This window comes from Tauraco erythrolophus, chromosome 2 (assembly GCF_009769465.1).
Source record: "Tauraco erythrolophus isolate bTauEry1 chromosome 2, bTauEry1.pri, whole genome shotgun sequence".
Lineage (NCBI taxonomy): Eukaryota > Metazoa > Chordata > Aves > Musophagiformes > Musophagidae > Tauraco > Tauraco erythrolophus.
In genome coordinates, this window is record NC_141466.1 from 119234829 (window position 1) to 119261301 (window position 26473).

Below are 26473 nucleotides of genomic sequence, written 5' to 3' on the forward strand. Positions count from 1 at the left end.
CTCATCTGTTTCGGGACGAGATGGGCCTCGGTCAAGGGGTGGTGAGCAATTACACTGTACATCACTAGTTCGTATATATTTATCCTGGTACATATCCGTACATATATCTATTGGTAGCGGTAGTAGTAAATCGTTCTTATCTCAACCCACGGGTCTCTTCTTTTTCTTCTTTAATTCCCTTTCTCATCCTGAGGGGTGGGGGAGGGTGAGTGAGTGGCTGTGAGGAGTTTAGCTGCCGGAGCAGCCTGAACCACGACAGTAGTAGTGGCGCTAAGTTGTTTCTCTGTGCTAACTAGCTATGGTACAGCTGCCCTGTGAGTTTTGCAGTGGGCTGTGAAGAGCGGAGTACTAAAGAGACTCAGGACTCCGAACTTGCTTCACTTCCAGGGTATGGACAGATTATTTTCAACAGCCCACTTCAGACAAGTTCTGTTAGATTTGCCTCATGCCCGTATCTCTTTGTGGTCCTGGACAGTTCCACCTTGCTCTGTTCTTGTTACTCCCTCATTGTCTGCCTCTCTTCATCCTAGTGCTTCGCTACTGCTTTCTCCACAGCCTTCACTTTTCTGTCTGGCCTATCTCCAAACAGCCTATTTATATTTAAGCAATTCATACTGCTCTTCACTCTCCATGCTTCCTGAGAGCAGATGGAGAATCTCCATTTTCTCTGTGATTAGATACCAAGATGGAGACAACCCCTGTCCCCCTCCCAAAGCCTTCTGGCACAGATGAAGGAAAGTCTTGCTGCGCTCTTGCAGCTCTGGGCTGGAGCACATATACTTGTTTTGACAGGATGATACATGTGCAGGTTAGCTGACATATAGGACTTGAAACATGGTCTGTGCTTATGGACTTCGTCAGATCGGTGCATGTTCTTGGTGCAAAGCTGAATTTAGGCACACTCCTGATGTGAAGCCATTGCTTCAGGTGCATGGTTGCAAATACTAATTCTTCTCCATTTTCCTTTACCTAGCTAGCTTCAGCTTGGGCCATTCCTACTCTTAATCAAACTTTCAGTTTCTCCTTCACAGGCAGGAGTGCTAAAACATCTGTAAATGATGGGAGCATTTTTTTAACACAATCTAAACGAAGTAACTTTGTTCTTGGAAACAGCAGAACTCTTAAAAGCACCAAAACCTCCAAATAAAGCCTAGAATATGCTTGGTTATGCTCATAGGGGAACATTTCAAACTAATTTCAAATTTGGTAGAGGCACTACATGTGGGATTCAGTAACTTCATTGTTGCATGAATCTGTGACTAGGGACTGCTAGAAGCTCTACTCACTAACTCTGACTTAGAAAATATAGAAATGTGCAGCTATATTGTCAACAACAACTACCTCTAACTAGAGAAATAGCCTTTTATGTTTTCTAATGTTGGCTGACAGTAGTCTTCAATGCTGCAGTGAGGTCATTACCCCACTTGAAGGCCCTGAGAAATTACATGGCTTCCTAAAGGCCATAGGTAAATAGCAATGAGAAATTCTAATTCCGAGCTCTGAGTAGCTCCCAGCTGTAATTCCCACCTCTACTCCCTCTCTGAGTAGAGCTAGGAATTTGGCCTTGTACTAGCTGAGTTGTGTGTTGTGAGCCTTCCTTGAACAGTCATTTCTGCCTCCCAAAAGTGCACACAACACTTCAGGCAGGCCTTTTGTGGAGTCCTCTTGTTGTGCTTGATATCAGTGTGGGACCAGTCAGAACTGCGAGCTGTATGGTGCTCGAAGTAATCTGGAAAAAATATAAAAATACCTCTGTTGGCCCAAGGAAAGGGATAGCATAGGATCAAGTGACAGATGTAAAAGGGAGTGTATCTTAAAGTGAGCATACAGCTGTAACATCAGTAGTAGCATTTTTTTCTTTGTCATAGACCTTTCTGAATCTAGCTTATAGCATGCAAGCTGGATGGTCCAAGCTTTGCTGTGAGTGATGGATCCTGCTTAAGCAGGTGTGTGGCATATTTATGTGATGCTTGAGTTCAGCTGCCAGAAGGTTTTTTGTGTAATTTGTCCTCCCATTGTGACTGTTTCTGGCTGGGATTCTGCTTGAACCCTGTAGTTCTTAGTGCTGGCATACTTCCAGTATTGAGCCGATTTCTAATTTTAGATCAGTGTAGTGTATTCCTTGAATTCCTTTCCTCCTCTCCTATATGATGGCTGACAAAGTTTTGACGAATGAAGATGTTAGTTCTCTGCAGTTAGCCTGTTGGTAGTTCATTTTCCTATCATTCCAAGTCAATATAGTTTGGCTGTCTGACAACAATGATATTTTTGTTCTTATTTTTGGAGAAAGGCATGGACAGGGAGTGCTTATGCTTTTTATCAAAACTTTCGGACTTGAAAAAGTAGTCTTTTGAGTTGTCATTCTTTACTTGCAGATATTTTTGATGCTTTGACTGAATTAAATTTGGACAGTACTGGAACCATGTGACTTTTGCTGAGACTTCAGAGGGTGACTTGATCCACACGTGCTCTGAATGATGTGAACTCTTTGTTCAGGGGAGGGAACAAAGTCAAACATAACTTTTACTTGCTTTGAACTAGGTATAGATGTTAAGGCTGAATGAATGCATCTCTTTATTTCACCTAAACACTTTATATTGGGGATTCACAACTGAGACTTATTAGTAAGACAGAGTTGGCAGCACCTGCACTGAGCTTTGAGTACAAGTGATGACTCTTGTAGCCATGTATGTTCTTTTGTCAGGTGCAATCCATGCTTTGGTTTCTTCCAGGTTTCTGAGGTTCTTGAACTGAAGTTTGGTTTACACTTGTCCTTCTCCTATTTATTTTGGAAACCTTGCTGGAAGCCTCACAAACTTTTGTGGACTCTTCACCTTGTCTAGGTCACAAAGGCCGTTTATGGTTCCAAGAGGGAACCTGGACAAGGAAAGTGCCTTGCCAGTCTTGGGGCCTGTTTTGGTCTCGCTCTGTGCAAAATTGCTTTAAGTGGGCTTTGGCAGGTCTTCAAATTATTTGGAATGTAGCTGGTTGACTTATTCTTGATTGGCATCTCAGTTCATGCTTGCTTTATGTAAGTTAGTTTTCCCTTGAGATCAGTAAAACTACTGTTCTCCGAAGCAAGTTAGGACTCTGAGTTTGATGAAAGTAGGTCCATTCTTCCTCACCTGTTATTAAGTCAGATAAGGCCTGCTAGCCATGCCTGGATCAAGTAGTCCATTGAGTTGGGCTGCAAGAGTTGCAGGCTTGACTTTACACGTGCTCCTAAAAGGCAGCCACAGTAGTCACTGTTTGACGTTGTCCACATTTGAAGCCTGTGGGTGACAGCCTTGACCCTGGCTGAGTTCACCATAGGTCGCTGGCTCTTGGTTTGGTCCTTTGCTCTGGATTTGGAGCACATGTTCTTGTTCCTGACCTTGCCACCAATCCTGGGACTGAACCACTCGTGCCTTGGTCCTGGAGTGTTTTCCTGGGAAGGTCTAGTCTTTTTATTATATCCTTGGAAGGCAGACTTTGTTTATAGCAGCGATGTCTCATACGATTGCTGAATAAAAGATTAAATTTGTAATTAAAGACTATTTTTGGTTGTAGAGGGTGTGTTGCCTTGGTTTTTTGAACTGTTCCTCTGTGAGTACTGATTTCTGCCTAGTGGGAAGGCTGTGTGGTGTTGTTTATTTTTTTTAATAGACTCGGAAGGATTGTGCAGATAGGGTCTTTTCAGGATAAATCGAAAATATTTCAAGATATTTAAAGGAGACTTCAAAGGGAGCCATCTGTGTCCTGCGTAACTACTGATACATCCAGGGGGGCTTTTGAGAGTGGCTTCCCCCATCAGGACATGGCTGGTTTGTGTCAGTAGTCCTGAGAGACCATCTAGTGTGGGGAATTCCTGGAATGCCCTTGTTGGAGGCTGCCACTCTGAGGAGTCACTTAGAGTAGCTTTCTGCTAACAGTTTACTCCAAGGGCCTAATGTGGCATGAAACCTCTTAGAATACGGAAGAAGCACTGCAATGAGCTTTATGGTCATGTGGCCGTTAGTGGAATGCGGAAAGGACTTAAATCACACCTGAGATGCAGCTTACTTCATTTTACTTGTCTATGTGCAAGTCCAGATAGATACCTGTGCTTGACTGCACAGGCTGTAACAGAAACTTGGACTCTCGGCTCACGTACAGGCTCGTGCATTTAGGTAGAATGAATCCAGCTGGTGGTGTCAGCCTGTATCTCAGTCTTAATAGTAAATGGACTGATGGAAGGTAGGAAACAGGATGACAAGAGAATATTCCCGGAGCAGTGAGGCTTAGCATGGGCTGGTGACTTACGGTTACCAGTTAGGTGATTCTTGTTAGATGTTCCCTTCTCTTTCTTGACTTTGTGTATCACGGTTTCATTATTTGTTTCTTTTCTTAAGTGGTGCATGCCCATCTCTCCTTTATGTCCAGCAGAAGGCTGTGCTGAGTTCACCTTAGTGTGAACTCCCACAGAGTACCCAAGCAATGAGAAAATGCCTGTCTGGCAAGCCCCTGACCTTAGCCAAGACCTTGAGTTGCAGTATAACAGCTTGCTCTGCAACAAAGAAAAGGAAATGGCTGCTGATGGCGTCTGGATGTTGCACAAAAATCAAGGAAGATGATAGTGCTGGTAATGATGAGTAGGACCATCTGGTGTGCTAGGAAAAGTATGCCAGAGAATAATTTCCATAAGAGGGTGAGGAAGGATGTGAGGAAGCAGAGGCAGCTTGAGAGCCCTTGGACAGTGAGGTGCATCCATTGGCTGCAATGTATGTATAAAATCAGTTTTCTGATTCAGCAGAAGCTCTGATCTTGATCTCATGTCATCTCATATTTGTTGCTGTATAGACTTGTATGGGTCCTCTGATTTGGCTGTTTTCCCTGGTGAGCAGTCTCAATGCCTGTACCTTTCTTCCTGAAGCTGCTTCTCTGATACACACGTTCTTTTGCTTTTTCTGAGGTGGCAGTCTTAGTCTGGCCTTAGTTTTTCCAGGCTCCTGATCATTCTCTGCATCCTGAAATGCACCACTCCTAACTCAGTGAGAGCCTCTACCAGCAAGGTCGATATTGTGCATTGTACGTGATTAGACCTTCCTACAGATCCTTATAGTGCTGCTGTCCTAATCATATTACCATGTTGTTCCATTTATATTGTAGTAGCTTTGCATTTTGACAACTGGGAGCTGTCCCTGTTAAGGCCAGTGAATGGAGAAGGATCATTTTGTGTGTCTGTGGTTGCTCAGCAATGTTTCGCCCCAGATCCATTCCTTGAATTTCCAACCCAGTGAGATGTTTGAGTGGCCTGTGTTTCTTCTCCATCCCAGTCATATTCATTATTGTTGACTTTTGCTTGTTATGTTACCCACTTTCTCTCTGAGGCTTTTTAATCTTCCTCAAAGTCCTTCCAGATCCCAACTAAACTTTGTCTTCTGGAGCTTTTACTGTCCCTTTCCCTTCCCTTCCGTGTCGTTAATATGTCAGGCTACAGAACATCTTGTGTCCTGAATCCTGAGATATTAGCTGGCGTGTGCTTGCTATGCTGAACGTAGCATTGTTTTAACAGAGATATTTTTAATAGCCAGCTCACTCAGTGTGAATTTCCAAGCAGAAGTAGAGCTGCACTGTAATAATTTGTGAGTAATATGTGGTGACCTAGTTATTGGGCTGTTTACTGTATGAATATGCCTGTTTAGCCCAGTGGAAGGTTGCAAGGAAAAATAGCAAATAAAAGGAGCAGCTCCGAACAGCAGCTCTCAAAGGGTTATCAAGGAATAGCTTCAGAGACAATAGTTGGGCTGTTAAGATGGAAAGTACTACCTCCTTCATGCAAAACTGTTTTTCTTGACCTGGGAGCCAGAAAAGCAAATGCTTTGGGTCACCTTAAAAAGAAAAAAATCCTGCCCTTAGGGGGCAAAGCCCTTTGTTCAGAAAACTGGACAGATGCACAGGACAGGCCTTCTGTGGTACAGAAGACGCTAAAATGTCATCTAAACTTCATTAAACATTGCGTAAGATACATGTTTGTCTGTTTGCCTGATTTAAACTTCTTTCTCTCTTGAAGTATTATTACTACTATGGGAAAGAGGCAGCCCTGAGCGGTTATGAACAGAGGGATCACAAAATGCTGAAGAGAAGGGCTGCAGCTAAGCAGATCAAAGGAGCCCTGTTCTAGCTCTGCTGTAAACCTGAATTTGTTCCTGGGCAGCATAGTGTGCGTTAAATTTATCTTAAGAGAAACAAGTATAAAATAATTTTACTGGTGTAGACATTGACACTTGCAACACTTTAGGAGTGTCTTGTGCATACATATGTATAACTATATGTGCATATGCTGTCAAGTCTTTGCAGAAGGAGAATCAAGGAATCACCTTCCAGGAAAGGCAGAGGATCCCAGCCTGCTCTCTGAGTGGGTGGAAACTCTCTAGAACAGGCAGACTATCTAGTAGGTGCATACCAAATATTCTGAAGCTTAGCTATGAGTTTATGTCAATTGAAAATTGTTTTGATTTCCAAGTAGTGATATCCTTCACGACTTCATATTTTGTGAAAGTCTTTAATTTTGCTCAGAGACATAAAGAGCATCATTTGGTGTGGTTTAAAATGAAAAAAGAGAGAGCAAGAGATAATGAGAAACAATGGAGCTGTATTTGTGGCTCGTATGTAACTGTTTTGAGGTACCATAGTTGTCAGTTGTCTGAAATGTGACGCTGAAGTACCGTAGCCAGCAGAGCAGGTCAAGCATCTTGTAAAATATTGCAGTGGATGTTTTGTTCTGTATTTAAAATCCTGTGAATTAGATGTAAACTTCGTTTAACTTATTTCTGGAAAGTATTAGTTCCAACTACCATGTTAGTGTGTTTCTGCAGAGAGGGAATGACAGTTTTTATTTACCACAGTCTGGATAGTGGTTCTACTATCTCCTTGAAGGATCTTCCCTTGAATTTTGGCAATAACATTATTGAGGTAACAGGCGTTATCGTTTGCTTTTAAATGTATCACATCATCACTTGCTAGGCTTGTTCTTTGTTGTTACAGCAAAGAATTTATACATAGCACAGTCAAGTGGGTAGCTGGCCTTCTGCCTAGCTGTGCTGTGAAGGGGTTCAGGTACAGCACAGACTGTAAAGAAGCTAGTGCCTGGCTCTGAGAGAGCCAATTTGATGTTGTCCCTCTTCTACATTGTACCAAATCTCTCTGTACTTTTCTAGTTGAAGAAGATTGGTGGTGGTGGCTTTGGGGAGATATATGAGGCGATGGATCTGCTGACCCGTGAGAATGTGGCCTTGAAGGTGGAATCAGCCCAGCAGCCCAAGCAAGTTCTAAAGATGGAAGTGGCTGTCCTCAAAAAGCTGCAAGGTAAGGCAGAAAGTTCTTTGGAAGTGCTAAAGGTCACTGTGCATGTTAAGAATTAGAATCCAAAGTTGCAAACATTCTTTATAATTTTCTCTTCAACTTCCATCTATATGTGATGTTACATTAAGTCATTCAGCTCAGAAAGTTATTCCATTCTGCAAAGTGTCCTACTCAAGTGAGTTCCAGCTACAGGGGCTATTTTTGCCTGCCAGGCTGTAAGAACGACGAGGAGACTTAAACTGAACTATTGGTACACTGGTCTGTGCAGTCTAGTGATACTGGTTGGATGATAAGGAATAGAGCAAGCAATGTCTGACTAAAAAATGAAGTTAGATGATTGCGCCCCAGAGGACCAGGACAATGTTTGTGACTACAGCACTGTGAACATGACGGAGTCTCCAAGTGAAATGGTTGGCTAGTAGACTAGTACAAAAAGTGGTTAGCGTAAAGTATAAGGGAACTGGCAATTAGTTAATTTTTCATGTGCCTACCTAACCTGAAGGCAAAGTGCAAAGTGAGTTTAGATCTTTTCGTTTTGGGAGTGGTGGTTATGAATAAGGTTAATTTAAATGATATGCCTATTCTTAGTTTTCCCTAACACAGCTTTATACTAGTTTGGATGTGGAAGTCAGCCCAACAGTTTCTATAGTTGAACCTTGCAAAGCTTATTTATAAGCAGGTTTCAAACTGACTAGGAAGCAGCAAAATCGGAACCTTCCTTGACTAATGTTCAACTCTGCTTCCACATAAGAAATTACACTGAAGGGAGACTTGCCTTATGCCAGGATGCTGTCTTCTGTTTGCTCAGATGAAACTATAAATAAGGTGAAAAGTTGAAACTTCCTGTGCTGGCCTTTAAAGTTACAGTCGTTCTCAGGAGTAAACTAGTAGCACAGGGTGAAAGAAGCCAGCCAGCATTTTGCAATGCTGATGAGATACAGTTTAACACCAAAAGATGCAAGGGAACAGTTTTGCTGCAGTTGTTCCTGGCTGAAGGAACAGTGAGGAGGCTTCTACTAAAAACTGATCACTAGGGGAGGATGTAAACAAGGAATTTCCAAATCTGCCTTGAGGAACTGGGAGCTGCTGTTTGCTGAAGTGCATTGTGCGTGGATTTCCTTGTGAAGGCAAGGCCAGCTATTGACAGGTGCAGTTTACATGTTCTAGTATAATATACCTTTGAAGGAAAGTCAATTTTTGCAGGGCTGAGGAAACATCTTCCCATGAAGCAGTTAATAGTATGCTTATCATCAGGGTTCATACTTTAGAGGTAGTGGTGTGGCCATATGTCCATGACTATACCTCTGCCTTTGCACAAAATCTCCAGAGATAGGATTGAATTAGAGGGTGAGACTTTTGCAGGTCTCGTGAAACAGAGGTTACTCAATGTTTGTGACAGATCATCTCTAGGTAAAAGTCAATTAGTTACTTTTTTTAAGGTCAAATAGTTTTCCATGGTTCAGCTCTTCTACCAGTAGGACTGGTAAGGCCTTTTTTGAATATGCTGTATTGAAATAGATGTAGCTGAGCTGTATAAAGAGAATCAAAACACAGGAGAAATCAACCCAGGTCCTTAGGAGAAAGCTTGCTATTGATCTATGAAAGGCCCAGATACACAGAGCAACCAGAGAACAGCAGAGCAGGTAGCTAATGTCTGAAAGCAGTGTAGTAAGGGCAAGCAAGGCAGAAATTTAGATTTTTTTGCATTTGATTGTAGATTTGGAACTGCTCTGAGTTGAGTGAAGGTGTGACTGTGTAGAACAGCGGATTATTAGAATACCAGGAGATGATGCTCTCATGCTGGTTAGTGTCAATATGTGTTATATCCAGGGCAGGGAATGCTTGAAAAGCATGTCTTGAAGTCACTAAATCAGAATTAGCATAAGAAAATGTGCAAGGAATTGACTAATACTCATGCTTTGCCATCAGTGTTTATTTCTGGAAATTAGTTGAGAATACAAAACGCTTGAAAAAACACCCACAGTTGTACACAGCATGCTCCTGATCATTGGAGAGAGGGAGCGGTGGTGTGGGATGTTAGGAAAGTCCCTTGGTAAAGCAGTTACCAAATATTAAGGGACGGAAAGGAATTGTCTATGCATCACCTATCCTGCATTTAGGGATGACAAATTACTTCAGACATGTTTTTACAAATCAAGCTGTTCTGTAAGGAATTTAGCTTTTTTGGTTCAAGGTTAATCCCCAAATGCCTTACTGAAATAAATGATAGAGTTAAAATAAGAAATAAGGTTGAGAGATCTGGGAATCATGTATTGTGTATGTTTTCACTGTGAGCTGTTGCGAAGAGGTGAGAAATGTTTCAGAAAGGGAAATGCTGACTTTATCCCCACAGCTGGTAGATGGAGGAAGTTGGTGATATTACCATAGGTGATATAGTTGGTTCATAGTTTTTGAGCTGAAAAGCAAGGGAACAGTGTTGTCTAAAATTCCTCTGTATTTTTCTGGTAGGATTGAACATTGCAGTCCTTCTTAATAGTACAACTTTATTGTTTCATATTTAGATATCACACCAACATTAACGTACTAATGAACTGCTGCTCCTTTGAGAGCTTGTGATCAGGGTCCTGCAAGTCTCTAGAGCTTCACAGAGTTTGCGATAGAGAAGCCTGGCCATTAGCCCATACTGCAGACCTAATTCAGGACCTGATTTGGGTGCAACCCGACCTCTCAGTGCGGTAGCTCCTGATCGGTTTGATCTGTAGGCTGTTGTCCACAGTCAGACTTCCTGGAACATTTTCTGGAATAGCCACATAAGGAACACAGCTGCAGGTCCCTCACAATGTCCTTTCTGCACTGGCAGTCCACACTGAACAACTGGGGAATGAATCAGTCAGTGACTCTAGAGAGTCTCTATACCTTCTAATAAACACTGTGTATATTTTTCTACTGTGAAGGTGGTCAAACATTGCCACAGGTTGCCCGGAGAGGTTGTGGAGTGTCTAACCTCGGAGATATGGAAAACCCAACTGGATGCAGCCGTGGGCAACCTGCTCTAGCTGTCTTTGCTTGAACAGAGGGGATGGACTAGATGATCTCAAGAGATCCCTTACAACATAACTGATTCTGTGATACTTGTGCTTGGCTAAGTGAGATCACTGCCACTTCAGTATCTCCCAACTGCCCTGTACAGTTGTTCTGTTCTGCTCTTACTTGAGTTGATTTTTCTAGCTGTATAGTGCTTTTTATTTATCTGTTTAGATATTACTGTCTTTGCCAAAGGCAAAGTTCTTTCTGACTTATACTGTTACTTACAAGGATCATAGATCATCTTTGACTAGCCTTCCAAATCTTTATACTGTTTGGGGGCTGGGAAGCACCAGCAGTGGTGACCTTTTTTTAGGCTTTGGGTGAAACTTGATTGAGAAGTCAGCTTACAGAGTTTCTTGCTCAAGCAGATGATGAGCTGAAGCTCTCAGTAGTCCCGCTTTTGCGCATTTACCCAAAAGGTTTGCAGCAAAATTTCTATCTTTTTTCTTGCCTTCCATGTACTATTTTGGTGAAAATCAAAACCTCTTAATCCCAAGAGGGTTGCTGTAGAGCATTTCCTTGTTCGGGCTGGGCTTGCAGGGCTCAGGACATTCTGTCCAATGGTACTCTATCTGGCCAATTCTAACCAGAGCACTACAAGATAATGTGGGTTTTTTTTGTCTGTCAAGCACTGTTTGGCTTACATTCCTATTGCTCTCCTCTTCTGACAAGGCCTAGGCACAGTTGAACCAAAACTGTTTTCTCAGTGTGTGTTGGTAAGCTTGCTTGGAGAACAGGGAAATTACATTCTCTTTTTGGTACCGTTAGGAATGTTGACCTCAATATCACAATGTGTGTTACTGTCCTTGCTGCTCAAGGAGGCCTGAAACCTCCACAGTGCCTGATTTTACCCGTAGCATCATTACAGCACGAGCAGATGAGTTCCTCCATGATGCCAGGCCTCTGTCAGGAGAAGTCACCATTTGAAAACAAGTCTTTCCAAATCCTCACCACGGGTTGCATTCAGGCAGCCATGCCTTGTTGTAGAACCAGTGGCTGCTACAGATTGCAACCTTGGACCTCCCTTTTACTTGAGATCACACCATGTGTTTACCCACTGTCTGCTGTAGGTGAAGTCGTCTGCTGTTGTATCAACACCAGCCTGAGCAACCCTTTTGGCCTGCCTACAGGAGTTGCCTATGGCATCTGTCGAGCTTGATTATCTCTGGCTTATCTGTCCCTTCCATGGATGAAGGAGTAAGCAGGACTAAATTTACCTGGAGAATCAGAAAATTTTCCTTTCTTGAAGAAGGCTACTGTGCAATTCCCAGCTACTGGGTGTCATGAAGTGTCCAAGGAACCGCATCAGAGGGTAGAATTTTGCAGCAATAGATTATTATATACATATTTATCTCTAAAATGTACAATAAGTAACAATGATATGAAAAATTCATGGTGTACAGCAATAATAAATGTGTGTATGTAGTTGGTAAATATAGGGGTAATAAATCAGAATAATAGTATGAAAAAAGACAATAAGAAAAATTATTTTATAGACAGCTAATAGAGAATTACCCTACTAGGGATGAAAATCTTGCCTATAACAAATTCATAAACTTTCAGGGGTAGTTTGACACGTCTGCACAGGGAACTTCTGCATGAATACAGCTCCTCTGTCAGAAGAGTACTATTTTAGTGCCAAGCCCTCATTTTATTACCTTGATCACTACTGTAAAATTATCTTTAAGTGAGGTAGTTGTAAATAATTGTACCATTTGCACATAATTTTCATCTATTGGGCTTTTTCACTTTGCATTCAAGCATTTTTAAACCCAGCCTAAGCTGCACTGGCAAAATACTTCTTGCAGATATCATTTGTCTCCAGCAGAGAAGGTTGCTGGTTTAGTTCTATCTGCAAGTGTTTTGCTATGTAGACAAGCCTTTTGATCACATACGTTAAAAAGAGAGTGGAAATGAGATCTGTACGACGAAGTGAATTAGCAACTTGCTTATTCAGAGAGCAAGAAGGGCCTTGGCTGGGTTTTCTGTGTTTCACCCTTTTAAGCTCTGTCTACCTTGGCGAGCAATATAGTACCAGCAGATCAGTGGACAGAAGCAGTTGCTCAGGCCTATACATCTCCAGTGTATATGGCTTGGGGTTTGTACGCCATAAACAGCATGTGTTTTGGGGATTTTGCTTTGGGTTAGTTTTAGTCTGGTCCCCCTGTCTGAGGGACCAGATATGAGTTTGGACTGTGTCCTGTGGGATTTGGGGACTATTTGATGTGCACTTGGAGTGGAGCTTCTGAGTCTCTTTGCTCAGAAAAGTTTACATGACCCAAAGCTACTCTGTGAACAACACTGGCACGTGGTAACTGCGATGATTTAAGGCAGTATGGGGGCTTGCTTTAAAACCTCATTGCTTTTAGAAACCAGGACTCTCAGGCTGCTGGGCTTTGGAATCATGGGGAGAAAAAATGGGATAGTTTCCTCTCATTGAACACATGGAAGGAAGAGTCCTGTCACTTCTAGAAGAGCAGATATTTTTCCTTATCCTCAGTGCTTTTCTAACCCTTTGGAATACAGACAGAAACCTGCCTGCTCTTTCTGTGACTTGTTTTGCCATCCTGGATTTGCTGTGGAGCAACAAATTATCTGTGCAATAATACGAGAACTTGTCCCATCTCTGAGGTCTTTGAGGCTAATCAAAAAGCAATGGCTCTGTTGGAACAGATCTTGCGTAGCTTTTGAGGTGCTTGGCTTGGGCTACGTCAGTGTCAGTCTGCGCTTCCAACAACAGCCTTAGTTATAGAAATAGTAAACCAGTATCCCTGATTGAATCCCGTGGATTATTTTCTCTAGCTTTCGGGCTGCTACAGAGAGGGGTGTGGAAACCATCTTTATATGCCAAACCAGGCACTGTGTCTGCTCTAGATGCTCAGCTGGGGCCATGTGAGGCCCAGCAGCAGATGCTTTGAATTCAAAAGTATTCTCCCTGTCCTTACCCACTTCTTGATAGGTCTCTCTGGGAGCACCCTGAGGACTTATGAGACTAGAACAGTGCAAAAGGATCTCTCAAAAGGCGTGATCTTCAGATGCCTTCTGGTCCACAGGCTGCCCAGAATACGGATGTGACCATGACATTTGGTTTCCTTTGCTGGGATTCTCCTTGGAGCACCCTAACGGTCAGATTGTCAATTAAAATGACCAGATTATTCTGCTGTTGAGCACTGTTTTCTGTTCATCTGCAGTGGCAATTTTGCCCTGGTGTGAGGCTACGAGTCCTTGTGTGCTTGCCTTTGACCTCACTCGGCAGCCAGATATTCCTAAGCTCTCTTCAGTGTGTCATTTTCTTTGTAAATGCCTTCTTTTCAGTGTAACCGATCTCATTGCGTCGGACTCTGATTAATTTTATTCTGCAGTGCAGAGATCTTCTGCATATTGAGTAGTTGTGCAAGATGCAGCCTGGTCACAGGCATTGTGGTTTTTGAGTACCTGATTTTATTACAGCAGATAGTGAAGCAGGTCTCTGTTGCTTGTTCCTTGTTTACTGCCAGGGTTTGGACAGGTAAGGGTTTCCTAACAAATTAAGGGAAGAAAAGGGATCTTGTTTGTTTTTTCTCATTTGGCAGTCCTAGTCTTTTCTTTTTGCATATGTGAGTTTTCTGTGTTAAAGTGGTACCTTAACTCTTTGCGATTCAGTTTCTGTTACTTTCATAGATGTTTTATATGTTTCTACAGTGTTTTGCTGTGTTGATGTAACCAGACTATCTGTAAAGGCTGGAAAGCAGGGTAAATTACCCTTGGCAGGTGTTTAGGCTGTCACAGGTTGGCAGATTCAGACACTGGATGTAGCTCTAGCCTCTCTGCCCAGCACTGTGTTTTTCCAGGTGAGAGAGTCCTATGGGTGTTTGAATGAGCTGGCGTTTGGACCACATTCTGTGTCAACCATGGTGTCACGGGATGAGGAAAGAACATGGGATGGATGAAAGAGGATATAAAACACACTTTTTTTGAAACTGTATTGAATTCTTGCTCCTTCACTATTCTGCCTTGCCCTGTGTGGCACTTATTGTCAGTTGCTCATCTTAGAAAGTTTTTTGTGGTCTTGCGAAACAAGTAGAGGAAATTATGCCATGTAAGGTCAGGTAGTTTTACCTTTTAGTGTTCAATTAGATGATGATGATCAGCCTTTTGTTTTTATGTCCATTAGTTCATTCATTTATTACAGAAGCACTAGCAAGGTTAACCCAGTGGCTTAAATCTTAGTTGATTACTACTGGATAATGTAGTATTTAAGCCTTACTTCCAGCATAGAATTAATTTTCTTTCATGTTCAGAACTCCTTGTTTCCAGCTGAGTTGACAAGTCCCTGAAGTCAGCTAATTTGTCTGGCCAGAGATGAAACTCGCTAACTGCAAAGGAAAGAAGACTGTGTGCTAGTCAGCTTTGGCAAGCTACAGACATCATTTCTAAGTAAAGTTAGAAGATGATGAAAATAACTCTCATTTCATTTTCTAGTCCTGATGCATCCTCCATTTCTTTAGAATATTTATACAGTAGTGAATTCAATATCCCCACAATACAAAATCTGTGATAAGTCGATAAGCCTGATACTGATGTTGACAGGTGAATAAAAGAGAGGATAGCTGTAAAATGTATGTTGTATCTATAATGTAAAGTATGAGAAATAGCTGCAGCTTTCCAAATGCCAGTGAGAGCAATGGTATAGCTAGATGTCTACAACTGTGCAGAGACTCTGGCAGGGCCAAGTGCTCAAACAAACCATGTCACTAAGCACTTGGGCTTTTCCTATGCAGTTGTCTTTAGAGTTTTGCTGCTGGATGGCTGTGCCATGCTGGTTATTTTTGGCCAGCAGTGTGTCATTGGCTTTGATACTGTGTGTATTACCTGAATAAAAAGAAACTTGACTGAAGATTCTGGAATTAAGTTGAGTTTGTGATTAGAGAGGTCAGAGGTTGCTACTGATGCAAGAGGCAGGTCTTAAAGAAAAGTGAGTGTTCAACATGGATAGATCCCGAGGATAATTTAGGCTGGTGGTAGGCCCCTCTGGAGGTCTCTAGTACAACCTCCTGCTCCAAGCAGAAAGAAGTAGATCACGTTACTCTGGGCCTTTTCCAGTGAAGCTTTGAATGACCTCCAGAGATGGAGATCCCACAGCCGCTCTGGGCCCTTGTTCCAGGGTTTGACCGCCCCCGTGGTGAAAATGAAATGCTACCTAATGGGAATTTCCCATGTTGCGTCTCCTCTCTGTGCACCTCTGAGAAAAGCCAGGCTCCATCTCATAAGTGGTACCGTTCTCATAAGTGGCTCTCACCAGCAGTTAGATCCCCCTCTGCTGCCTTCCTAAGGCTGAAAAAACCCGTTTCTCTGACACTTTCTTTGGATGTCACATTCTCCTTTTCCTGCAATCGTTGTAGTGGCCGCTGCTGGACTCACGCTGTTATGTCAGCATTGGTCTTGTGCTGCCGAGGAAATGCGAGGACTGGTAAGGTAACAGTTATAAGAGTAACAATAATTGCCATGAGGTTGATGATAATCTATGCAGTAGAAGTTTCTTCAGTATTTTGGGTGGACTGTTAGCAATGAGACAGGTTGTGTATGGAAATTTCATAGATTTCATAGATAGATTTCATAGATTTCTAGGTTGGAAAAGACCTTGGAGATCATCGAGTCCAACCGTCCCTAATCCCTATTAAACCATATCGCTAAGTAGATCATCCACCCTATTCTTAAACACATCCAGGGATGGGGACTCAACCACCTCCCTGGGCAGCCTATTCCAGTGGCTGACAACCCTTTCAGAGAAGAAATACTTCCTAACATCCAACCTGAATCTCCCCTGACTAAGCTTATACCCATTTCCTCTTGTTCTATCACTCAACACTAATGTAAAGAGCCCTTCCCCTACCTCCCCACCATCCCTTCTCAAGTATTTGTAGGCTGTAATCAGGTTTCCCCTCAGCCTCCTCCAGGCTAAACAGCCCCAACTCCCTCAGCCACTCCTCATAAGTTTTATTTTCCAGCCCCTTGACCAGTTTAGTTGCCCTCCTTTGGACTCGCTCCAGGAGCTCAATATCTCTCTTAAAGCAAGGGGCCCAAAACTGGACACAATATTCCAGGTGCGGCCTCACCAGTGCCGAGTACAGGGGCAGGATCACTTCCCTATTCCTGCTGGTCACACTATTCTTGATACATGCCAGTATCCCATTGGCCTTTTTGGCCACCTGGGCACACTGCTGGCTCATATCAAGCCGATAGTCAACCAACACCCCCAGGTCCTTCTCCGCCAGACAGCTCTCCAGCTACTCTTCCCCGAGCCTATAGCGATGCTTGGGGTTTTTATACCCCAAGTGAAGGACTCTGCACTTGGCCTTATTAAAGCTCATGCCATTGGCCTCAGCCCAACGATCCAGTCTGTTCAAATCCCTCTGAAGGGCCTCCCTACCCTCCAGCAGATCGACACAGCCTCCCAGCTTGGTGTCATCTGCAAACTTACTGAGGGTACATTCAATCCCCTCATCCAGGTCATTGATAAAGATGTTAAACAGAACTGGACCCAGCACTGAGCCCTGGGGAACCCCACTGGTGACCAGCCTCCAGCCGGATTTAGCCCCATGTACCACCACTCTTTGGGCCCGGCCATCCAGCCAGTTTTTAACCCAAAGGAGGGTGTGCCTATCCAGGCCAGCAGTTATCAGTTTCTCAACCAGAACACTATGAGAAACTGTATCAAAGGCTTTACTGAGGTCAAGGAAAACTACATCCTTCCCTCGTCAACCAGGCAGGTCACCCTGTCATAGAAGGTGATCAGGTTTGATTGGCAAGACCTGCCTTTCATAAACCCATGTTGACTGGGCCTGATCACCCGGTTAACCTGTATGTGCTCATTAATAGCACTCAAGATAACCTGTTCCATGACTTTGCCCGTCACCGAGGTCAGACTGACAGGCCTGTAGTTCCCCGGATCCTCCTTCCGCCCTTTTTTTTAAGTGGGGGTAACATCTGCCAGCCTCCAGTCCAGCGGAACTTCCCCAGTGAGCCAAGACTGCCCAAAGATAATGGACAGGGGTTTGGCAATGACATCCGCCAGCTCTCTCAGGACTCTCGGGTGGATACCATCAGGCCCCATAGACTTGTGGGCATCCAGCCGAAGAAGCAGATCCTTGACCCGTTCCTCTTGGATCACAGGAGCTTCGATTTACTCTCCCTCCCTGCTCTCAGACACCATAGGCCAGCTCACCTGGGAACTACTAACCTTATTATTAAAGACTGAGGCAAAGAAGGCATTAAGGACCTCAGCCTTGTCCTCATCCCTAGTGACTAACATACCCCCTGTGTCCAGTAGGGGCTGGAGGTGATCTTTAGGCCTCCTTTTGTTATTAATGTATTTATAGAAGGACTTTTTGTTGTCCTTTATGGAGCAGGCTAGTCTAAGTTCCAGTTGGGCTTTTGCCCCCCTGATTATCTCTCTACATGCCCTAACTTCCTCCCTGTATTGATTCCTGGAAGCCTGCCCATTCTTCCAAGACTTATAGACATCCCTTTTTCTTTTGAGATGTTCCCAAATCTCCTTTGTCATCCAAGCTGATTTTCCACCCCGGCGGCTCGATTTCCGGCACACAGGGACAGCTCGCTCCTGTGCCTCCAGAATTTCCTTTTTGAGTAGTAACCATCCCTCCTGCGCCCCCTTACCCTTGAGAGCTGTCTCCCATTGGACTTTATTAACCAGACTTCTAAACAGCCCAAAGTCAGCTCTCCCAAAGTCCAGCTTGGCCATTTTAGTGTTCCCCCTCCTAACTTCCCCTAGAATTGAGAATTCTATTATCTCGTGGTCACTATGCCCCAGGCGTCCTCCAACCTTCACATCTCCCACAAGACCTTCTCTGTTCACAAACAGCAGGTCTAGGGGAGCACCTTCTCTAGTCGGTTCATTGACCAGTTGTGATAGGAAGTTGTCCTCCACACTCTGCAGGAATCGCCTAGACTGTCTCCTGACTGCCATGTTATACTTCCAACAGACATCAGGTAGGTTAAAGTCACCCATAAGGACAAGGGCTAGTGAGTGCGAGACTTCCCCCAGTTGTTTAAAGAACAGTTCATCAGCCTCACCGTCCTGATAGGGTGGCCTGTAGCAGATTCCCACTACAATATCTGCCTTCATAGGCTCCCCTTTGATTTTCACCCACAGACATTCTACCAAGTCGTCCCCAACATTTAACTCTAAGCAGTTTAGACCTTCCCTTACATACAGGGCAACCCCGCCACCCCTCCTACCTCTCCTATCCCTCCTGAAGAGCTTGTAGCCATCCGTGGTAGCGCTCCAATTATACGACATGATCCAATCCCAAGCACAAGTACAGGCTGGGCGGAGAATGGATTGAGAGCAGCCCTGAGGAAAAGGACTTGGGAGTGCTGGTGGATGAGAAGCTCAACATGAGCCAGCAATGTGCGCTGGCAGCCCAGAAAGCCAACCGTATCCTGGGCTGTATCAAAAGGAGCGTGGCCAGCAGGTCGAAGGAAGTGATTCTGCCCCTCTACTCAGCTCTCGTGAGACCCCACCTGGAATACTGTGTTCAGCTCTGGAGTCCCCAACACAAGAAGGACATGGAGCTACTGGAACAAGTCCAGAGGAGGGCCACGAAGATGATCCGAGGGCTGGAGCACCTCTGCTATGAAGACAGACTGAGAGAGTTGGGGCTGTTCAGCCTGGAGAAGAGAAGGCTCCAGGGTGATCTTATAGCAGCTTTCCAGTACCTAAAGGGGGCCTACAGGAAAGCTGGAGAGGGACTTTTTACAAGGGTGTGTAGTGATAGGACAAGGGGCAATGGCTTTAAACTGAAAGAGGGCAGATTTAGGTTAGATATAAGAAAGAAATTTTTCACTCTGAGAGTGGTGAGGCAGTGGAACAGGTTGCCCAGAGAAGTTGTAGATGGCCCATCCCTGGAAGTGTTCAAGGCCAGGTTGGACGAGGCTTTGGGCAACCTGGTGTAGCGGAGGGTTTCCCTGCCCATGGCAGGGGGGTTGGAACTAGATGATCTTTAAGGTCCCTTCCAACCCTAACCATTCTATGATTCTATGAATCTCAAAATAATTTTAGCATAAATTTAAAAGATTAAGTTCTTGAACTCCTTTGGGGAGAAAAGGGCCTATTTGTTTTCTGCAGGTGAAAATGCAGGAAATATGGAGTCTGTTACAAAAAGAAAAAGATATTTCAAATGGCAACAAAAATGTCATGTATTTCTTTCTTATAATTTATTTGATTAGATTCATTGCTGTATTGAAAATACATTAGGAATATTTTTAAGAACTTAAATGAGTACAAGATTGGAATGAATATTGGTTTACAGCAGTTTGAAATCGATTCATGTGGAAAAATGCACTCAAAAAAGGATCATCATTTAATTTTTTAAGTGCTGTGTAATAAATTTTTTTCATGTAATAAAAGTTTTTAAATATTAGCATGGGGGTTTTATTCATATCTCTACAAGGTGATGAATATCTGTCCTAGAGTGAAAGGTCTTCCAGATACTTGGAGTTATTTTTTTACATAACATGGTTATTGACTGTAATTTTTAAGTTCCTTCAGAACAAGGATGGTGAAGACCATTTCAATAACTGAAATATTTGTATTTCTTAGCCAGTATTATACAGGAGATTATTATGTTCATTTTAGTTTAAAGGTAGCAGTAGAAAGAATATTTTTCTATGGGTGAACAGTAAAACATTGCCTTAACTAAATGCTTGGAAAAATGAATGCATGTGAAACAAAATAAAACACATGTTCTCTGAAACTTTTCTCAGGTCAGTGTTTATGAACATGAGGCTGATCTGTTCCTCCAACCTATATTAGTTAGTTAACAGGCAAAAACTCTTCATAATCTCTTGCTCTGTTCCTTTACTTTGTTGGAAGATAACTGCTTTGTTTTAGTAATAAAGAAATACAGATAATAGGACTTATTTTCTAAACTTAGAGCTAATGATCTTCTGTAATGTCAGAGTGGCTGTTCAGTGGAACAGTCTGGCAAAGGAGCAAGTGTGATCTGGCAGTTAGTGCAGTAAAATGGTTGTGAGGCTCCCCTAAGTATACCTTTTTTTTTTTTCATTTTCTTACTTTTCTGGGTTAAAATATGCTTTGCTGCGCTCTGTGCTATGATCTTCATGCTTGAGGAGGGCATATGTGATAAAAGAGGGCCATTTCCTCCTGCCTTAAAGGAAAGTATGACAATCCCATCATCCTGGCTGCACAGGAGGTTAACAACATGATTGCTCTTGTGGGCCTCATAATTTTGATCAGCAAAGAATCCCAAAGTCATGCCTGACTGTTAGCCTCCATCTGCTACTTTAGCATGGCATGAACTCCTCTAAGAGAGCAAACAGCTGTAACCTGGTGCCTCATGTAGTTGAAAAATGAGTAGAAGCCTTGGAAACCCAGAGGGGTTGATGCCGCAAGCATTTATCCCATCTATATGACCAGCTGGTTGCCCATACACCACCTCTAAACATAGTCTGATTTCTCTACGTTCTGTTATATTCCTTTTCTTTCATGTAGGAATTGGCACAGTCTTCCCTTCCCCTGTTTCTTCTTTTCCTAGCGTTGCTTGTGTTGCAGAATAGTGCATGAGAGAGCACTAAATTCCAGGCAGAGCCTAAATTCCCAAGACCAACAGGTCAGGTAGGAGCCTGTTTTAGACTAGAAGGGAGGATTCAGTATAAAATCAAGTCAATTTGAGGATGTGGATCATCAAAAACTGTCGGTCAGTCCATCATTTTCAAAAATTACAGTAAGTAAGCAGAAACATGTCAGCCTAAATGTGCATACAGTTCTCAAAAATAATGAATGAAAATTTTAAATGCTTTTTCTTTCTGTAAAATTTTGTGATCCAGAAAACAATGATGTTATGGAGGAAACTGGGTTTAAAAAAAAAAAAAAGAGGTCTCAGGAATATACTGGAAATCAGAAGAGGCAGTACCAAATTAGCAGAGATGTGTCTTAAGGCACAATCAAGTGTTTTGGACACTACCACTCCTGTTTCGCTGAAATGATTGCTTTAGGTGGCCAGGTTCACCCTGTCAGAGGATTGGTTTTTAATGTTCTTGTCTATAGTTTTATAGCGATACAAAGCACATGGTGTCCTGCCTGTCAGTACTTTGCAATTATTTGAAACAATAAAAGCAAGTAAAACTTGGAGCAACTTACCCTTCTTACTACACAGTAGCTCTCATCACCAGTAGAAACAGTCGTTGTTTTGGCTGTTGCCTCAATATCCATCTCCTGGTGCTCTGAAAGGCAAAACAAAGCAAAGTAGGACTCACAGTGTGTCTGTAAGTAGGCCAGGCTGGTCTGTGGGAATCTGTATGGGCTTAAAGGAGTCAAGCCTGGGATGAGTGTGGACCTGCGCTGGCCTGTCTGAGACCTGTGTAGATTGCCAGTTTGCTGAAGCACACAGGTCTCATAAGCTCCTAAAGAAACATAACTGGTTCTCTCTGAAGTTTTCGAGATATGTTGCCTTTGTAGCCACAAATCTGGCTTTGAGGCTGCCTTTGTATCAGCAGGCAGCATAGCTATTCCTGTTGGGACCCGTGGCAGGAAGACGTGTAGGACAGTTGAGGCTCGCTGGAGATCTCTTCTTGGTAATGCTCAGGCCAGGACATTTGCTGCATCCAGACAGCGTCTGAAGGATTTGTCTCAGAAAACCGAAAACTTGTTTGTCAAAATCAACATTGAATTTGCAGTGAATTTGCAGAGAGTAGGAAATGAGTGGCATGCAGTGCTCATGGACTCACACAGGACATGGGCTTGATATGTGAGAAAAAGGATCAAGGAAGAGTGTGCAGGATGCTCTGATATGTACTGAAGAGGGTACTTTCCTGATTTCTGAATATCTTTTCCTGAAATATGGTGGCTTGTGACATTCCTTGGTTTCAGCACACCCAGTCCTGATACTGAACAGTGTCCTTATGTCTGTACCAGAGACATGAAGGATCTGCAGCCGCATAACCTTTCTGTTTGTCTGACCAGACATAGGTGGATACTGGGGTTGGTTGGTTTGTTTTAAGCCTATTCTTCCAAAGGGTGTAAGGGATAGCCAAGGCCTCTGTCCCTCCAGTTCTGGTTGCCAGCAGCTCTGTTATCTCCTTGAGGAAGGAGAGCGTGGGCATTCTGCTGTAGGATGTTGCTGGGCCCTGGAGGGCAGGCTCTTGATGCTCTTACCAAGAGCCCTGAGATGGAGCTCCATATTCCACAGCTGTATGTATTGCTGTGATCAAAGCTCTGGTTCTCCAGTGAGAAAGCTGGTTCTCTGTCTCCTGCTGCCTTCCAGGTCCCTATTCTGTCCCATCTTGCAGTCCTCAACAGTTTTTGGCACCCCAGGCCTATGGTGCACACAATGAAAGTAATAGCAGAGTCCTGAGGGTGTTACAGGCAATGCCATTACTGATTACTGTGTATATTCATGTTCTTCCTTTTTTATTTTAAAACTGGGAAGTATCAAACAATAAGCTTTGGTTTTACCATTGCTCAAGTGCTACAAAGAAATACAGGGCAAACCTATGCAATGATACTCACCCTCTTCGCTGCTTAGAAACCCCACCAGGAAGCAACGTTCACCTTTGTGGTAGGCATCAGCCTTTACTCTGTTATCAATAGTCTGCTATTAGAGGAACACGTGCATCATACCTCCCTTTTTGCTGATATGGAGAGCACACCATCACAGACTCATTACAGGTCAGGATCTGAAACCACAGCCTCTGCTCCCTTTGGTTTTTTTTGTGGGGGGAACATGAATCCTGCCTAGTGCCACATATGAAATGTAGACGTCTCAGCAGCACTTTTATATCACAGAGAATGAACCTAGAGGACTAACTGAGTGTTGTGGCGTGGCTGGTTGGGTTTGATTTTGCCTGAATAGAATCATAGAATCATAGAATGGCATAGGCTGGAAGTGACCTCAGAGATCATCTAATCCAACCTCCCTGTCATGGGCAGGGACGCCTCTCAACTAGATCAGGCTACTCAAGGCTCCGTCCAACCTGGCCTTGAACACCCCCAGGGGAGGGGGCATCCACAACTTTTCTGGGCAATTTATCCCAAAGTCTTACTACCCTCGTACTTAAGAATTTTTTCCTAAGATCTAATCTAAATCTGTTCTCCTTCAACTTAAACCCATTTCCCTTGTCCTATCAGTAGACACTCTTGTAAAAAGTCCCTCCCCGGCCTTCCTGTAAGTTCCCTTCAGGTATTGGAAGGCAGCTATTAGGTCCCCCCAAAGTCTTCTCTTTTCAAGGCTGAAAATCCCAGCTCCCGCAACCTGTCCTCGTAGCAGAGGTGCTCCAGCCCCTGGATCATCTTTGTGGCCCTCCTCTGAACATGCTCCAACAAATCTATGTCTCTCTGATGGTGGGGACACCAGAACTGGACACAGTATTCGAGGTGGGGTCTCACAAGAGCAGAGTAAAGGGGAAGAATCACCTCTCTTGACCTGCTGACTACGCTTCTCTTGATACATCTCAGGATGTGGTTGGCCTTCTGGGCCACATGAGCGCACTGCCGGCTCATGTTGAGCTTCTCATCTATAAACACCCCCAAATCCTTCTCTTCAGGGCTACTCTCAACCCACTCCGTGCCCAGTTTGTATTTGTGCCTAGGATTGGCCTGACCCAGGTGAAGGACCTTGTATTTTGACTTGTTGAAGCTCATGCAGTTTGCACTGGCCCAATTCTCAAGGCTATCTAGGTCCCTCTGGATGGCATCTCTTCCCTCAAGTGAGTCCACGGCACCACACAACTTGTTGTCATCGGCAAACTTACTGAGGGTACACTCAATGCCGTCATCCATGTTGCTGACAAAGATGTTGAACAGCACTGGACCCAGAACAGACCCCTGAGGGACACCGCTTGACACTGGTCTCCATGTAGACATCGCACCATTGACCACAACTCTTTGAGTGCGACCATCCAGCCAGTTCTTTATCCACCGAGTGGTCCACCGGTCAAATCCGTGTCTCTCCATTTTAAAGACAAGGATGCCATGTGGGACAGTGTCAAACGCCTTGCACAAGTCCAGGGAAATGACATCCGTTGCTTTACCCACGTCAAGCAGCGCTGTAGCTTTGTCGTAGAAGGCCACTAAATTAGTCAGGCACGACTTGCCCCTAGTGAAGCCATGTTGGCTGTCACCAACCACTTGGTTATTTTTTATGTGCCTTAGTACTGCTACCAGGAGAATCTGTTCCATGATTTTACGTGGCACAGAGGTAAGGCTGACTGGTCTGTAGTTTCCTGGGTTGTCTTTGGTCCCTTTTTTAAAGATGGGGGTTACGTTTGCCCTTTTCCAATCTGTAGGAACCTCACCAGACTGCCAGGACCTCTCAAATATGATGGCTAGTGGCCTAGCAACTTCAGCCGCCAGTTCCTTCAGGATCCGTGGATGTATCTCATCAGGTCCCATGGACTTGTGCACCTTCAGGTTCTCTAGGTGTTCCCGGACCTGATCTACTCCTACCCTAGGTGGTTCTTCACTCTCCCAGACCCAGCCAATATCCTCTGTGATTTGGGTGGTGTGGTTCAAGTGGTTGCCAGTGAAGACTGAGGCAAAAAAGTTGTTGAATATTTCAGCCTTCTCCATGTCCTCAGTAACCAGGTCACCTGTATCCTTCTGGAGAGGCCCCACATTCTCTCTCATTTTCCTTTTTTCTCTCACATACCTATAAAATCCTTTTCTGTTATTTCTAATATCGCTGGCCAGATTTGACTCTGTCAGGGCCTTAGCTTTTCTAACCTGGTCTCTGAGTACATGAGCAACTTCCCTGTAATCATCCCAGGTTACCAGTCCCTGCTTCCATGCTTTGTGTAATCCCCTTTTGTATTTGATTTTAGCCAGGAGTTCTTTGTTTATCCATGAAGGTATCCTGGTGGTTTTGCCTGATTTCTTCCTTTTAGGGATGCAATGCCTTTGAACTTGGAGGAGGTGATCCTTGAAAGTCAGCTAGCAATCTTGGGCTCCCAGTCCCTTCAGGGCTTTATCCCATGGCACACTACCAAGGAGGTTCCTGAAGCGGCAAAAGTCAGCTCTTCTGAAATCGAGGGTTTCAAGCTTGCTGAGCTTCCCCCTCTTAGCTGCCCTTAGGATCTCAAACTCCACCATCTCATGGTCACTGCAGCCAAGGCTACCCACAAGTTCAACATTACCTACCAGCCCTTCCCTATTGACACAAATGAGGTCTAACATGGCACCTCTCCTTGTTGGTTCCTCTATCACTTGGATAAGGAAGTTATCGTTAATGCATTCCAGGAATCCCCAGGATTGCTTGTTCCCTGCCGTGTTGTTTTTCCAACTGATATCCGGGTGGTTAAAATCCCCCATGAGGACCAGGGCTTGTGAATGAGCAGCAACTCCTATCTGCCTATGCAGGGCCTCATCCACTTGGTCCTCCTGGTTGGGTGGTCTGTAGCACACTCCCACTGTAAAGTCTCCTACCTTTCCTTTCACCCTGGCCCACAGGCACTGACTTCTATTGTCATCACTTGCCAGGTGGAGCTCCATGCATTCTAGCTGTTTGTTGACATAGAGGGCAACACCCCCTCCTCATCTCCCCTGCCTGTCCTTCCTGAACAGTTTATACCCCTCCAGTCCAACACACCAATCACAGGAGTCATTCCACCATGTCTCTGTGATGCTGATCAGGTCATAGCGCTGCAGGCTCACAAGCATCTCCAGCTCCTCTTGTTTATTGCCCAAACTGCGGGCATTCATATGGAGACATTTGAGTTGGGTCCCTGATGAGGTACCTGGAGCCCCCTGATGATGCTCAGATGTTTCCACAGTAACCAACCCCTCAACAACTCCTGTGCTCTGTCTGCAACCTGTCATGACACCTTCATCCCTTGCTAATTCACAAGACTGCGCGATCTTTGTCGGTGATGTGGACAGTGGCATGGAGTGCACCCTCAGCAAGTTCGCCGATGACACCAAGCTGTGTGGTGCCATCGACACGCTGGAAGGGAGGGATGCCATCCAGAGGGACCTCAACAGGCTGGAGAGGTGGGCCTGTGCCAACCTCATGAAGTTTAACTAGGCCAAGTGCAAGGTCCTACATCTGGGTCGTGGCAATCCCAGGCACAAATACAAACTGGGCGGAAA

At 44.1% G+C, this 26473-nt stretch overlaps 1 protein-coding gene across 2 annotated transcripts in view; it reads left to right on the plus strand.

The window, feature by feature from the left end:
* The window catches only part of TTBK1 (tau tubulin kinase 1), a 111342-nt gene that overhangs the window by 5574 nt on the left and 79295 nt on the right, over nucleotides 1-26473 (plus strand). For both annotated transcript variants that reach the window (XM_086631791.1, XM_086631790.1), the window contains exon 3: nucleotides 7179-7326. In XM_086631791.1, coding sequence (XP_086487917.1) covers nucleotides 7179-7326 — 148 coding nt within the window. The remainder of the gene's footprint in view (nucleotides 1-7178; nucleotides 7327-26473) is intronic.